The sequence below is a fragment of the Lepidochelys olivacea genome (genome assembly GCF_965140295.1).
Source record: "Lepidochelys olivacea isolate rLepOli2 genome assembly, chromosome: 17".
In the NCBI taxonomy this organism is placed as follows: Eukaryota; Metazoa; Chordata; order Testudines; family Cheloniidae; genus Lepidochelys; species Lepidochelys olivacea.
Window position 1 is genome coordinate 1,573,921 of NC_140427.1, and position 15,067 is coordinate 1,588,987.

The 15,067-nt window shown below is 55.7% G+C and overlaps 2 protein-coding genes across 2 annotated transcripts; one reads left to right on the plus strand and one right to left on the minus strand.

Moving 5' to 3' along the window:
- Positions 1 to 4,109, plus strand: RPL23A (ribosomal protein L23a). Its single transcript, XM_084650906.1, has 5 exons — positions 1 to 148; positions 983 to 1,163; positions 1,876 to 2,052; positions 2,657 to 2,726; positions 4,044 to 4,109. Exons 1-5 carry the CDS (start codon positions 124 to 126, stop codon positions 4,056 to 4,058), a joined length of 468 nt encoding a protein of 155 aa, XP_084507032.1. The 5' UTR covers positions 1 to 123; the 3' UTR covers positions 4,059 to 4,109.
- A 5,600-nt stretch (positions 4,110 to 9,709) lies between these two features.
- Positions 9,710 to 13,732, minus strand: TLCD1 (TLC domain containing 1). Its single transcript, XM_084650979.1, has 4 exons — positions 13,512 to 13,732; positions 12,356 to 12,438; positions 11,224 to 11,306; positions 9,710 to 10,461 (listed from the first exon to the last, which is right to left on the minus strand). The coding sequence occupies exons 1-4, from the start codon at positions 13,700 to 13,702 to the stop codon at positions 10,066 to 10,068; spliced, it is 753 nt and encodes a 250-aa protein (XP_084507105.1). The 5' UTR covers positions 13,703 to 13,732; the 3' UTR covers positions 9,710 to 10,065.
- Positions 13,733 to 15,067: the final 1,335 nt, after the last annotated feature.

Consider the following 15,067-nt stretch of genomic DNA (forward strand, 5'->3'; position numbering starts at 1 on the left):
GAACTACCACTCCCGGCATGCCGTGCGCGATCTCGCGTTGCTTGTTCCTGCTCTCGTGAGAGCTGGCCCTATAAGCCCGTGTGAGGCGGCCTCGCAGGCCCCTTTCGCTTCCCTTCTCCCAAGATGGCGCCGAAGGCGAAGAAGGAGGGTGCGTGTGAGGGGAGCCCGCGATCGCCGCGCTGGGGGGCGCGGGGAGGAGGCCGGCCGAGGGGGGCGGGGGCTGCAGGCTGGGCCCGCTCCCCGTTGCGGGGCCTGCGCCTCGCGTGCGGCGGCCGGAGACCCGCGGGGCCGGGCGCAGGGCGGGGAGCCCCCGGCTAGGCCTGGTAGCGGGGTAGGCCAGCTGCGGCCCCCCGGGGGGTCCCTTGGCGGCCTGGCCGGTCCCGGGCCGCGCTCTGGCGGGGTGCGGCGTGGGCCGAGGCCCGGGGGTGGGGGCGGCCCGGGCACCCCACGTGGCGAGGCTGAGCGGCCCCGGCAGAGCCCACGCGCGCTCCCCGCCGGCCGGTACCCGGTACCCGGGGCCGGTATCCGGGCCCGGGGCCGGTCAGATCTGAGGTGCGAATGAGGCACTTTTAAAAACTCCGGTGAAGTTAAATCCAGAATGGGGGGGTCCCCCCACCCCTCCGTCTTGTCATTCCCAGGGTGGCCTTTTCGCCTCTCTTTCCAGCTCTTCAGTTAGCGAACACTCTCCCTTCAGACCGTGTGACGGCTTTGGCGTGGCTAGCTGGCCATGCGGTTTAGTGCAGTTTTGATCGCTCAGTGAATCAGAGCTCCTGGATCGAGCGGGGTTTCATTGCCACTCTTAGGCGCTCGAAAGCGTTCTGAGGCAAGTGTTCCCAGCTCTGAGGGTGCAGCCTCGTAGGCTGCCGATGTGCAGAATGTATCTTCAGGACCTGTGGGGTATGGAGGGAGTGTGGAGTCCCTTGTTGTGGAGGCCAACAGACCTGCTGCTGCCAGCCTCTTCCAACCAGTCTTTTCTTTGTAGCTGTCCCCGCTAAGACAGAGGCAAAATCCAAGGCTCTGAAAGCTAAAAAGGCTGTCTTGAAGGGAGTCCACAGTCACAAGAAGAAGAAAATCAGGACATCTCCCACCTTCAGAAGGCCCAAAACTTTACGATTACGGAGACAGCCCAAATATCCTAGGAAGAGTGCTCCTCGGAGGAACAAGTATGTCTGTGTGGTCCATTTCCTTTAAAATCTGTTTCCGTATATCCAGTCAAAGGTCTGGACACCTTCTCCCATCTCCATCAGACTTGAGTTTCTTGATCTAAAGCCAGCTTGCTTTTAGTCATAATCTTAACAAGTTTTTCTTTTAAAAATACTTACATTTAACAAGTGAACGTTTATACTGGAGAATCAGAAGTAAAATACAAGCTAGTAGTTTAGGTCAGGTCTACACTACAAAAGGTTGATTTGTTGCATAACCAGCAACCCCTCCTATTGCAGATGCTGTTTATAGTGGGGGGAAAAAATGAGTTAAGCTATGCTGACAAAAGCACTTTTTTAACTGGTATAACTGCATCTACGCTAGGGCTCTTGCTGGTGTAAAGATGTTGCAGAAATTACGTCTTGAAGCAACATTTCAAACAGATTTTGAGTGTAGATCTGGCCTCAGTGAATGGAGGACTGTGTTCTGGAAACTGAAATAACAATGTCTTGGCAGCTTTCTTAGTTACTTAGCTTTTGTAATGGATGTTTGGGGTGCAAATGATGATTCCATGCGACCAAAGCCTGAGAGTTTGTGATTACAATCTTACTAGTGACTGATGTACCCTGAAGGTTCTTAGAGCTATAGTGACAATCTGCTGTGTGAAGGAGCTTTCTCTAGCATACCTCACTGCTTCCAGTGTTATGTAACTCAAATGCTTCTCACACTCAGGCTTGACCACTATGCCATTATCAAGTTCCCTCTGACCACAGAGTCCGCCATGAAGAAGATAGAGGATAACAACACCCTGGTCTTCATTGTAGATGTCAAGGCCAACAAACATCAGATCAAACAGGCTGTCAAGAAGCTGTATGATATTGATGTGGCCAAGGTGAACACATTGATCCGGTAAGTAACACTGGGTTAAGTGGGAGGGAAATGGAGCACTTGTAGGTGTAAGTGTTTCAAAGTGCCCTGGATGGTGTTTAAGCAGATAATTGATTAAAAAGCTTAAGAGAAAATGTACCTGGCTTGAATGAAACTAGCAGGTATGTGGAATTGGAACCCAGAAGACTAGCTGTGTGTGGCAGGGGGAAAGATTCTAATGATACAGTTTTCTGATTGATTCATATGCTTCCTCAATGCTGTATAGACAGACATTTATAGCTGAGTTTCTTGGTTGGTAGGTTACAATATGTGTGTGAGTTGCAGAATTCAAGATCTGTCATGATTTTGTTGTACAATCTTGGCTTTGAATCTGAGCATGTCATGGTGGAATGTAAATTGTAATTACTGGCTTAAAGGAGTAACCTGCAGTACTGAAGTACCAGCCAGTTGATCTGAGCAGCTCTTTTGGGAGCAGCAAAGGGGATTTCTTTGTGCAAATGATGGAAAACTACTTCAACTGAGTACAGTGATGTTCTCAAAGGAACCACTGATGCACAATGTGGTACTACGCAACTGGAAAATAAATAGGGAGTTGTGGGTACTAATACCTTGTGCTTCATTGTAGGCCCGATGGTGAGAAGAAGGCTTATGTTCGTCTTGCTCCAGACTATGATGCGTTGGATGTAGCCAACAAGGTGAGAATGGAGACTCTTGAATTTTCTCACTTTCATCTGCCCTCTCTACTCTGCCCCAGCCGGACCCTGTTTTGACATACAGCTGAGATCAGGGTTGTTATTCTGGGAAGGGTGCTGTGCTGAAGTAGGGCAGTAATTCCTGCAAGAAATGAAAGCCCTGCACTCCATGTGAAATTGAATTTCTCACAAATTCTTAGTAGCCAAGTGTCACTGGGCTAGAGTTTTTAGACTTATGAAATGTCCTAAAGGCTTTTTACTAAAGTGGCTATTGACCTTGACCTCATATAAGACATGAAGGGGAAGAGGTGGTATAATTAATCAGTTAATGTTATCATTGGCTTACATCAGAAATGCACTCCTGCAGGGACTCTGGGATATTGATCAGCAACTAAGAACAAATGGCTCTGAAGCAAATTCATAAGCTTTACAAGCTCATTGCCATCTCTTAGCTGAGGTGTCAGACCTTGTTGACCACTTCTGATTATTAAACATTGAGTGGCACTCTCTAAGAGTGGAGGTGTTGGTCATGGTCACAGCCCAACATTCTGCCACCCTAAATTAACCCACCACTTCCAGCTTGAAGAGTAATTCCTCACTTAATTCCTTAATGCCGCAGAGAGGTTTCTGGCAAAGAATGTCTGTTTGTTCCTTTCCTTCAAGGAGAGGGGCTGTATTGCAGCAGGGGTCAGTGATCATATGTAGATGGTCTCAGAAGTACCTTGGGATGAAACATGCTCTATACATCTTGCTTACAGTCTCTTAACAGGGGGGAATAAATCTCTTTGAGCTAGTCTAAAAGAGTTTCTCTGACCCAACTTAAGCTGTCCAATAACTTGCCAGCTGTTGTGTAGAACATGCCAAAACATCACAAGTTATACAGATACTTCAGGCACTTGCTAGAACAGGGTAGAAATTTTGTTTCTGGGCTGGGGGAAGAGCAGTTAGTTCTACAGCGGAATAGGAGCATGGTGCCTCAAACCAGCCTCGGGGCCTGCCACAATAGTCTTAGGATGGTCAGAAGTGGATGTAACAGGCATTTTAATAGGACTGGTGCACATCTTATTGTGCCAGGCTGTTCTGTGGTAAATACTCATCTACTCATTTTTGTTGTAGATAAGATTAAGTGCTGCAGGAATATTGTGTTTGCTTTGTTGAGCTAGGGCAGACCGGAAGCCTGGGGGAGCAGAGAGGATGTTTGCATAGGACTAGAGCTTTCTGGGGGAGATGGATCTGTTGCCACTGTTCTACATCTTGGAATCTCCATCTTCATGTGGTCAGGGTGCAGGCTATAATATCATTCCTTTTGTTTCCTTTCAGATTGGAATAATCTAAAGTGCATCCACCAAGAGCTGGGCAGATGAGATAATAAACTTTGTAAAACCACTTGTTGGGCTCTTGTGTTTTGTAACCGAGTAATCTCTTGGAGCCGAGGAACCTGGGGGACTTTCGGGGCACTTAGCACAGTTTCAGTGGCTTGAGGCATATGTACATACTGCATGGAGGCAATAGCTGAGTGTCATGCAAGATTACTGAAGTGGAAGAATTAAATTCCCCCGAAATGCCATTCCAGAGGTGAGAGTGAAATGCTGTCCTAAACACCTGCCTTTAGGCTGCAGCATGGCAGACTTCCCCGGAGCTCTAGTCTACAGGAATTTGGTGGTGTTGGAGCACAGGAAGAGGTACATTCACAGTGAAAACTCCACCTCAGCTCATTATTCTCATTGCAGGAGACTTAAATGACAAGTATGTTCAATGCGCTGCTCTTGTCTTACCCTGGCTACTCGTCCAACACTTTTATGCTGCTTTAATTACATGGAGTTTAAACACCATCAATGCTGCTGTTCTCAGTTTAAGCCTGGGGTAGTCAGACCCTATTCAAAGTGCTCTGTGCAGAGCCTTTCACAGAGAATAAAAAGTTTTGTGTATCATGGCTTCATCCTTTGGTTTCATTTTTTTGCCAGCTGTTGCCATTGTACAGTCACTTGACTGATTTCAAATGAGACCTTTAGAGATGTTCTCATGTTCAGTTCATCTGGTTGATCACAAGTGCCTTCACCCTGTCTAGCTTAGCTAGATAATGGCTTCTCATCTGTCAAATGCATGTGTATTTTAGTGGTAAAAAGTCAATTGAAGGATGTTCCTGGGAGATTCCAGCTGCTCATGTCCTGTGGGGATTGGAGCCATGAGGGGAACCAAGTTTCTACATTCAGTACTTAAAGAGGAACTGCTACCAATTGGCGTTACTGCACAGGGGCCATTGCATACAAACTAGAGCCAAGGCTTGTCCTCTGACAGTGGCTGAAGGACAGAGACTTGTAAATACAGGGCAAACAGATGGTCTACCAGCTGTTTGTGTGGCCATCACTATATTATGTGAGCATCTAACAATCTAACCCTGTTTATCTCATCACGTGCCTATAAGAGTTGTAACTTAACCCCACTTTTGAGCCAGGTGCCTGAGGACCAGAGCTCAGAGACTTGTGGGTCCCAGATGTGATGCTTTTATCTTAAGGCCACCCTCCCTTCTTCATTCCTACTCCCAGCCTGAGTTGGCTCTTTCCAACTACTCGGTGATAGATTCATGAACACTTTAGTACTGAGTGCTACAATGCCCCTTTGATTACCAGCCCTTTAAAAATAAGGTTCCTTGGTTTTGTCTGACATGAAGTGCATTATCCCTGCTGCAATACAGGGCTTAGCTCCCCTGAAATGCACTTTGTTTGTGTGCTAGCATTGAAGGCCTTAATTAGGTTCAAGGTGCTAATCAGGGCAGCCTTAAAACTAGCTGCTGCTGCTACCTGGAAATGGGGGATTGCCATCAACAAAAATCTTTAGTTGAAACCAGCTCTTCAAAGTGCTTGAAGAATAGGTAAGAATGTGGAGTGCTTACCTGTGGTAGGCAGGACGTGGATGCAAAGAACAGAGATGACTCTAGAAATATTCTTGCCTAACAAGCCCCCCAGTTGTGAAGGGCTTGGCCAAACCAATGTGAGTAATTATATTCTGCCTTGTGAAGTCCCCTCTGCAGCTGAATGCTGCTCTTCACTTCCTGCCCTGGAGGGCTGGGGAGGGGGAGGTTTGCATTCCTCTGTGGAGTCTCCTGCACTTCAGCTAGGCAATGGTGTGTGTGTGTATGCTGACGCAAAAGGTGCTGGGTGGATAGAAGTGCTCGAAGGACCTTTGGGCAATGGTGGGGGTTTTTTTTGGGCCAAGGGCCTTATGTGGTGTGAAACCTATTTTGATCTGTCACTTAAGGCTCAGGCAGATTTGCCACTTTAGGGGAGGTTTCATGCACGGGGATGGCTGTGAGCCTCAGGCAGTAGAACTGGATTTTCAGGGTAATTCACCCCAATGTGCCTCTGGCTGAGGCACAGCAAATGGCATCCTTTGACTTTAGTTGTCCCCAAAGGGAAGCGTGGGTGCGTGGTGTTGGTTCTATGGAAACGGGGGGTGCAGTGGAAGCCATCTGTTTGGCGTTGGTTCTTACTACAAGCCAGGGGGTGCAGTGGCCCCCCCTAGTTCCAGCACCACTGTATGGAAATGGTTAATCCCTTTTTAGGCAGGAATGATTTGACATTTCTAGGGGAGAACACAGTTCTACGCAAGACATGTTCTGCTGTGAGAAAGACAGAACATTCCCCTCTACAGAGGACTGACTGGACCTACGGGGGAAAGTTCTGCACAACGGAGAAGCTTCAAAACCAGCTGTATGTGCATGCCTCTGCACTGACCCACCTTGGCTGCCTCCATGCGGTGTCTGGGAATCCCTCTGCATACACCAGCGGGGGGGAAAGGACTTAGCTTTTGGGGTAAGGAGTGAACATAGCACAGCTCTGGTGGGTATGGTGAGATGAGGGAAGCAGGTGCCAGACTCCAGGGAGAGCGTTCCAGGTGGGCCGGACAGGAAGCTAAGGCAGAGGAGCGTTAGCTGGGCATTGGGAAGGAGAGCTTGGATCATAAGCTTCTTGGTTGTAGATTTTCTTCTGGTCATGACAGCTCCCCAAGGCTGTAGGTGCTTTGAGAATCCAGCCCAATGCACAGGGAGCCCTGTGGCTAGCCTTGCCAACTCACCTGTACTGAGTTCCTAGAGCTGGAGCACCAGGTCTGCTCTCCAAGAGTGGCCAAGCCAAGTGGCCCTGCTGGCCAGCCAGAGTCCGCTTCATGCCCCAAGTCTCATTCTCCGCCAGGAGGACTGGTGTGAATACTCTGGTTTTAAGGAGGCTGGGCCAAAAGGCATGTGACTCGCTCTGTGTTTTCCTTTAGGGCTGAGTGCTGCTAGACTGTTGTGGGCTGGTCGAGGTGGATGGGATGAGAGCTGCTGGCCCTTCTGCTCGCCTCAGGCAGGCACTTCCACTATGACTGGGTTTTTAACTCTTCAGTCTCATGGAAGAGGTTAATGATTGCTGCTGCTAACGCCCCGGGGCTGGGCCTGCGGGGCAAGGCGGCTGCTGTATTGCACTAGCCCAGGTGAGTGCAGACTGTATAGGAAGAACCAGGAGCCACTGAGCAAACACTGGCTTGGGCTCTTGAGGCAGAGACTGATGGGGAGCCATCTTTTAGCTATGGAGTTTGAGAACCCTGCCTCTGTGCACACAGCACAGTGATGGCGACAAGGGCGAGGTTCGATATGACCTCTCATTCATTATACCCAGTCCAATGGGCAGAGAAGGGCATGTGACCAAAAAGTTTCCTGCTATTGACTTCCAAGCTGTGTGTTTGACTGCTGGCCAGCACAGGGAGGAGAGCGAGGGGTGGTGCTGTGGGGAGAAGTGCGGAACAGGAGAGCCAGACTGGCTTCATCCATCTTCACCTTTTCCACAAGCCACGGCAGCTGAGCTGCACCAGCCTCTCCTGTCTCCCAGGAAGAAGCTTGAAACAGTCAGCCGGGGGCCTTCATTTGAGCAAAGTTTCTGTAACCCAAGGAGGGCCCTCCTGAAGGAGAAGCAGGTATGTAGGCGGGGCCATGCCTTTTCCCACAGCAGCATAGGAACTGCCATGCCTTTGGGGCAGAGGGGAGGCAGCTGCCCTTTCATGGAATCATCCAGAGCCTAGTGCCCCATTCAGCCCATGGGCCAAGGCCACTCTGGCAGAGCAGCGAGCTCCCTGCAGCTTGATTGCTGACCCCCCTGGTTAACCTTAGCCTTGAGTGCAGAGGTCATGGAGGATAATGGAGACCCTCTAGCTAAAGGCCCAGGGAGCTGATGGGAGAATCCAAGCTTCATTTCCAGCAGGGCTGCTTGCCTTGGGGCTGCCCTTGGGACCCCCTCCGTCCCTGTTTGCACAGCAACACGCTGAGCCACCAGGCCAAAGCTTTATTCTGGGAGCCAAGCGCACAGACTCTTTCTGCACGTGCCAGCACCGGTTTGCCTCCCAAATACTGCACAGGAACTCCCAGAGCGATGGCCTTTCACACACGCTGCACGTCCAAGGCCATTCACTCAGTTAGCATTGGTACTGGACGGACCCCAGCAGCCTGTCTGCAAGCAGCCCTGGCTCTCTCCAGCCAAGTTCTTACCCCCTGCCCACCAGCATGACACCTGACCCCTATACACAGCTCCTACCCTGCCCTGTGTTAAGGCTGCTGCAGCAGCAGCCAGCTGCAAAGCAAGGACACAGCAGCATGCACCTGTCCTGGATGGACACAGGTAAGACGAGGGAATGTACCCAACTGTGCACGAGGCCTCTGGATAAAGGCAGGTCCCAGGCTCACCACTCCTGAATTAGACCATTGGAAAGGGGGCAGCTGCACACACCCCACCCCGACCCAAGAACACCAAGGGGTCACTGGATTATTTTTAGGGAAGCCGTGGAGCCCAGCCTAGGGCACCTGCCTCATTGCTTTGGCTGTAGTCACAATAGCATGAATGGAGCTGCCAGGCCAGTCTCTCAGCTCTGCCGCTTGGTGCATGGCTGCTCCGGTTGCTGGGATAGCCTTTGTTCTGACTGGGTTCTCCACAGGAAGAGCCAGTCACCCCTGCTTCATACCAAACCAGGAATTAAGGCTTTTGAAGAGACCATCACCTAGGACCAGTGAGAGCTCTGGGCCCTGCCGCGTCCCCTCTTCAGCAGAGTTCTTGCATTCCAGAGCCTTGATCCTCCCTGTCTCGCCTGTTCCTAGATTGCCCCAACACCCGCTCTGGCCAAAGCAGCAACTGGGTGACATTAAAGACTATGTTTTACCCCTCTCCTCTGCCCCTTTGCTCCTGTCAGTCCACGTCTTCCCTTTCTCTGCCGCCTTCATTGGCAAATGCTCTGCCCACTCTTCTAACCGCCTCCACCCCTGGAATCCTGCTGACTTCCTCCCTTCTGGCTTCACCTGGAGTTCAGCCCCCTCCCCCGGCTCACTGATCATCTCTCCCACCCCAGCCCCCACTGCCCCTTCTCAAGCCCTCGGCCCCTCCTGCTCTGCCCAGAATCCTGACAAATCTTTTCCAGCAAAATTTCACCACCTAGCAGCCGTTTCCCTCACCTGCCCCTTGACCACCTGACTCCTCCCCTCTTCCACTTAAACATTCCCTCCATTTTCTGGCTCCTTTCCCTCAGCCTACAAGTGGATACTTATCTCCTCCATCCAGAAAAGCTCCCCCCCACCCATCCCCATCCCACCTGCCTCTGCAGCCACTGGCCAGCTCCCTCCCTCTTGCCCCATCTGCAGCCACAGGGTATGTGACACTGAGCTGCAGATGTAATCTCTGGTGTGGGTAGACTGATCCAGCTAGCATGCTACAAGTAGCAGTGTAGCTGTGGCTGCCAAGCAGCGGGATGGGCTAGCAGCCCTGAGTACAATCCCAGCTGAAACCCTGCCTATGTACATGGGCTGGCTAGCACCCACCATTGCACTGTTTTCAGTGCCGGACCTGCCATTGGCTGTCTCTGCCTCAAAGACGCCTCCCCCCCATCAGCCTCTGTAAGAAGCTGCTTCCTTCCCCAGGTCACTGCATGCTCTGCCCCGGGAAAGGACGGCCCAGATGTGCTGCAGAAGCTTGGAAACAGACACGTATTTAATGCATGTAACATCCCATCACAACATGGAAGATAAACCCTTTTTCCCAACCAGCTCCATCCTTCCCCTCCTGATTTGCCTGCTGTGACCCCTGCCCCATTGGCATTGACCTGACCCTGGGAGCAGCGGGGGGGGGGAGGGGGGGTTTTGCAGGGGGCAGGTCAGGCCATCCTGTGACAAAGCACAGGCTTTGTTAAGTGACTGCAGAGCCCTTTGCTGGTGGAGCTCAGCTGTAAGGCACGTGTGGTGCAGAGCTGAGGAGGTGCAAAGCGCCCCATGTCCAAGCCCTCCACTGCAGGGGGGGTTTGCAGAACCCCACAGACGATGCCCCTTCACTCAGTCCACTAAGAACTTCTCCCCGTCCGCATCCTTCCTGGCGCGCCGCCTGCAGGAGTCTGGGAAGAAGTCGGAGCGCAGCAGACGGGAGAAGTACGTCAGGATCATGGCATCCAGCAGGAAGAGGTTGACTATCAGGAAGGCTCCCTGACCCCGCACCTCCACGTAGCACACAAAGTACCAGGTCAGGTAGGTCTGAGGCACCAGGCGGAAGAGGAAATACATCACCAGGTTGACATACTTGTTGACCCTGTAGAGGGTGGGAGCTGGCATGTTGCTCAGCTTCAGCAGCATGCGGACGGTCAGGAAGATGTTGCTCACCTCCACGAAGAGTGACAGCATCCCTGCTGCCACGAAGCGGTCCAGGAAGATCCCGGAGAAGAAGGCTGAGATCGCCTGGCAGGGGGGACCCAGACACAGGAGTGAGGCCAGCTTTTTTCCCCTCCGTCCTCCTGCCAAGCCCAGGCATGGAGCTGAGTGCCGGATACCAGGCCCGCTCCAGAGGAAGGAGATTAGAGGGCAGGCAGTAAGGGGGGGGAGCCCCTCCAGCTCAGCCTGCAGGGCTCTGGGTAGTGGGGAGCCATCTCTCAGGAGTGAGCAGATTGGTTCAGCTTCCCGGGGTTCTGGCCACAGTTGTGCGGCCACCCCACTCTCACAAGGTTAGCTAAACCAGCCGGTGTCCCAGCCGGGATGTACTAACCAATCTTTCTGTGCACGGGAGGTGGGCAGGTCCCTGGGCTCTTTTCTCCACCTCCTGCTTTACTCCCCAGGGAATCACCCATGACCTGGCTGACTGTCCCATTTGGCAGGTGCTGGCTTCTGCATGCCCACCCTGCTGAGGAAAGCTGCAGGTTAGACTCGGGCAGGGAGCCGTTCCGAAGCTGACCTCACAAAGCCTGTGTAGCTCCACGGACCTGAACTTCAGCCCTGGGCCATGATCTGCTCAGCTAACAGTCAACAAGGCCAGCACAGGTCAGACATCCCCAACCTCAGGGACTCCCAGCCCTAGCCTCCTGTGGGGCACCCGTCCTGCCTCCCCAGGGTCACTGGACAGTTTCACTCAGCTGTGGGTGTATCTGGAAAGAGGAGAGTCAACTCAGCTGGTCTTGCTCGGTGCTGTATGTGCCAGCCGGGCTCACTGCATGGGCCTGTACTTGCCATGGCATGGTGAACCAGGTACTCCCAGGATGCTCGGGACTGGTGGCTCACAATGATGTCGAGAGTGTCGTGGATGAAGTAGCCTATGGAAGGGAGGCAGAGAGCACAATCTGTCAGTCCTGGTGTGAGGGGAGTTACAATCATCCCCTGTGCGTCTATAACAGAGCCTCCATCAAGAGCTTTCAGGTGTTACCCTAGTGAGATGGGGCTGCATTAAACCGTGCCCCCCCCCCGCCGCCTTTTGTAACGAACGTTGGGAGGAACAGCTGGTGTCCTGATGGACACTCTCAGGAAGGCAGATTCATGCCCCTCCAACTGCATGCGTGATCACCAAGACTAGTTTGCACACAGCAGCAGCAAGCAGAGTGGAAAGGAAACAAGAGTGAGCCTGTCAGTGAGGTTGGGCACACGGGGAAAACGGTCTGGAACAGGGCGCTGGGAGCAGGAGTAGCTCCGTCTGGAACGGCTCAATGACCGTGCCGCACAGTAGGAGCAGGGAGGGCTCGCTGTGGCTGGACACCACCGAGGTACTGAAAAGCTCCAGGCAGCGCAGCAAAGAGCAAGCGACGCGACCGGGAACTGGAGAAACAGCTGCTGAGCCGAGCCACAGATTCAGATCTGTGGGGGAACAGGCTAGGCAGCCCTGTGGCTCTGAAGACACCAACGCTTAAGGAGGGGCACTGTTGTGGGCAGGACCAGGGCGTGTTACAGGAACAGGATGGAATTAAAGCACAGGTGAGCTGAAGGCTGAACACCATGAAAGGTTTTGAGCACTGAGGGGAGGGGCTGGCAGTGACAGGTCTGGGGGGGGTCCTCTCCACCCACTGCAGCCCTGAGCCCCTGCACAGCGCTTACTAGGCTGCTGCAGAGCCACCCGGCTTCAAGAGAACTTCGGTGAGAGGTACTGGGCAGTAACATACTCTCCCCCGGGACACAGGAGACGACCCAGCACTTGGGACGTTCCAGAGTGGGCTGCACAAAGCCCCGGAGGGGATGCTGCTGAATCAATCCTGCCTGGAGCTGGCTGGGGCAGCAATTTGGGGAAGGCTCTTCCAGCTCCAATTTCAGCACCTCTAGCAGAAATGCAGCACACCAGACCCCTGCATTGGGGGGGGGGGGGCAGAAACCCTACCTGCAGAGAAGCAGAGAAGCAGGTATCCTGAAGTGGACGAGGTGTTTTCAATGTCCACCAGCATCTCAGGAACCTGCCACACGCTGGGGAGGGGAGAGACATGCAGAGGGGTGTGTGGTTTCGTATAGTCTGATCACAGCAGCCCTCCTCACCTCCCAAGTATCATGGTGCGAGGGGCCTGGGCACAGTTCCTCTTCCCGAGTTACCGCTTCTCACCCAGAGTAACTCCCCCAGTAGCAGAAGCAAAGAGAAACAGCTGGCCCCTCAGTCAGCCATTCAGCTCCTTCCAGGGCTGCGTGTCCCAGGCCCCATTACCTTCCCAGAGCCCAGGAACAGGCCTAGGTTGTGATCAGTAATTGCCCGATTTAGAACATGTCCACAACACTGGGTACAGTAAGAGTCAGCTGGGGCCTTTGTTCTTTCTCCTTTGCTTGGTGGCTCATTGCTCATGCTGCAGGGAATCAGTGAATGCTCCAAGCCCCGCTTGGAAGGGCCTGGAGTCCCTGGGACCGGGCTTTGAGACTTGGCACATGATCAGCTCAGCCCTTCCTCCCTCTGCTAGGGATACACTCGGTGGAGGTCTCCTTAGCAACAGAGCGCCCCTTGCCATGTGTGCACATCAGGGGCCTCAGGGACGCCCTGCAGACCAGGAACGTCCCCTGCTCTCCTGGCCCCCTCCGCGGTTTGGTGCGGGGGTTTGGTGCGGGGTGCTATGCTATGCGGGGTGCTATGCGCTGGTTGTCCTGCTTGCCCGCTGCTCTCCTCTGGGGCAGGGGGGAGGCGGCTCTGATGGGCCACGGCAGGGAGGGGGGTGCTCGGCACCGAACGGACCCCCATGTCCTATATACAGTGTGCAGCACAATCGGGCCTCAGGCCTTTGGGGGCCCCTCAGCCTAACCCCGACACAGCAGCAGCCCCAGGGACCCAGCCCGGCTCTCCAGAGGCTCGGGGACCACTGGCTGCAGGGAGGAGTCAGGGGCCGGGTGCACGTGCTGCAGGCCCAGCGCTGATCAGCACCCGCCTGCCAGGCTCCCCGGGCCGGCTCGGCTCTGTGCAAACACGTCTAATGGGGAGCAAAGGGGAGGGCCCCCCGCGCGCCGGGGAGGGGGGGGGAAGGGGAAGGGGAGGGCCCCCCGCGCGCCCGGGGCTCACTCACCACAGCACGGCCCAGAGCCCCGTCACCACCGAGTGCACGAAGGAGACGAGCAGGTTCCGCCAGCGCCAGGCGCGGGTCGGGTCCCGGCGCACGTGGGCGGGCAGGGGCAGGCGGCGCAGCCCCCGCTGCAGCGCCTTGAAGAGCAGCGTGGAGCCCAGCACCAGCCCGGCCGCGCGCAGCCAGGGCCCCATGCCGCCGCCTGGCCCCGCCCCCTGGCCCCGCCCGCCCCCTGGCCCCGCCCGCTGCCGGCCCCGGCCCCGGCCCCGGCCCCGGCCCCGCACGCCCGCTGCCGGCCCCGGCCCCGGCTCCGGCTCGTCCGGCTCCCTAGGCTCGCGGGAGGCGCTGGGCCAGCTCAGAGGGCGTCAGGGCTGGCGGGGGAGGGGCCAGCATGGGAGGGGGCGGGGCCAGCTCAGAGGAGGTCGGGGCAGGGTTGGCATGGGGGAGGGGGCGGGGTTGGCAGAGGGGAGGGGCTGGGAGGGGGCGGGGCCGGGCCAGCTCAGAGGAGGTCGGGGCTGGGAGGGGGCGGGGTTGGCACAGGAGAGGGGCTGGGAGGGGGAGGGGGCGGGCCAGCTCAGAGGAGGGAGGGGGCGGGGTTGGCACAGGAGAGGGGCTGGGAGGGGGTGGGGCCGGGCCAGCTCAGAGGAGGGCGGGGCTGGGAGGGGACGGGGTTGGCACAGGGGAGGGGCTGGGAGGGGGCGGGGTTGGCACAGGAGAGGGGCTGGGAGGGGGAGGGGGCGGGGGCGGGCCAGCTCAGAGGAGGGAGGGGGCGGGGTTGGCACAGGAGAGGGGCTAGGAGGGGGCGGGGCCGGGCCAGCTCAGAGGAGGTCGGGGCTGGGAGGGGGCACAGGAGAGGGGCTGGGAGGGGGCGGGGCCGGGCCAGCTCAGAGGAGGTCGGGGCTGGGAGGGGGCAGGGTTGGCACAGGGGAGGGGCTGGGAGGGGGCGGGGTTGGCACAGGGGAGGGGCTGGGAGGGGGCGGGGCCGGGCCAGCTCAGAGGAGGTCGGGGCTGGGAGGGGGCAGGGTTGGCACAGAGGAGGGGCTGGGAGGGGGCGGGGTTGGCACAGGGGAGGGGCCGGGCCAGCTGAGAGGGCGTCAGGGCTGGCAGAGGGGGCTGAGCTGGCAGGTGGAGGGGCTGAAGACATAGGGCAGAGACCTAGGACTTGCCTGCAAGGTTTCTTCAGCTGATGGGGCTTGGCGGGCACAGGCCCACTGACTCCCTGCCAGGACTTCCAGCCCACAGTTCCTCTGACTCTTTGTCCCGTTCCAGCGCGAGGCCTCTCCCGCCCCAGGGCCTGGAATGGTACAAAGAACAACTCCAGTTCTGTGCAGGGGGTAAGCCCGAACCCACAGAGCTGGGGAGAAGCCTCCTCCTGTGCCGGCACCTTCCGTGGGCCCTTTCAGGCCTGCGGTGCTGCCCCAGAATCCGCCCCCGGGGGCCTCAAAACCCTTTCCTCTTCAAAATCCACGCTGACTCTCCCCATTCCCTTGGCAGCGTTCCCGAGGTGTTCCCTGCTAGGAATAATAACCTCAGAAGGCCTGTGTACAGCTCACCAGCAA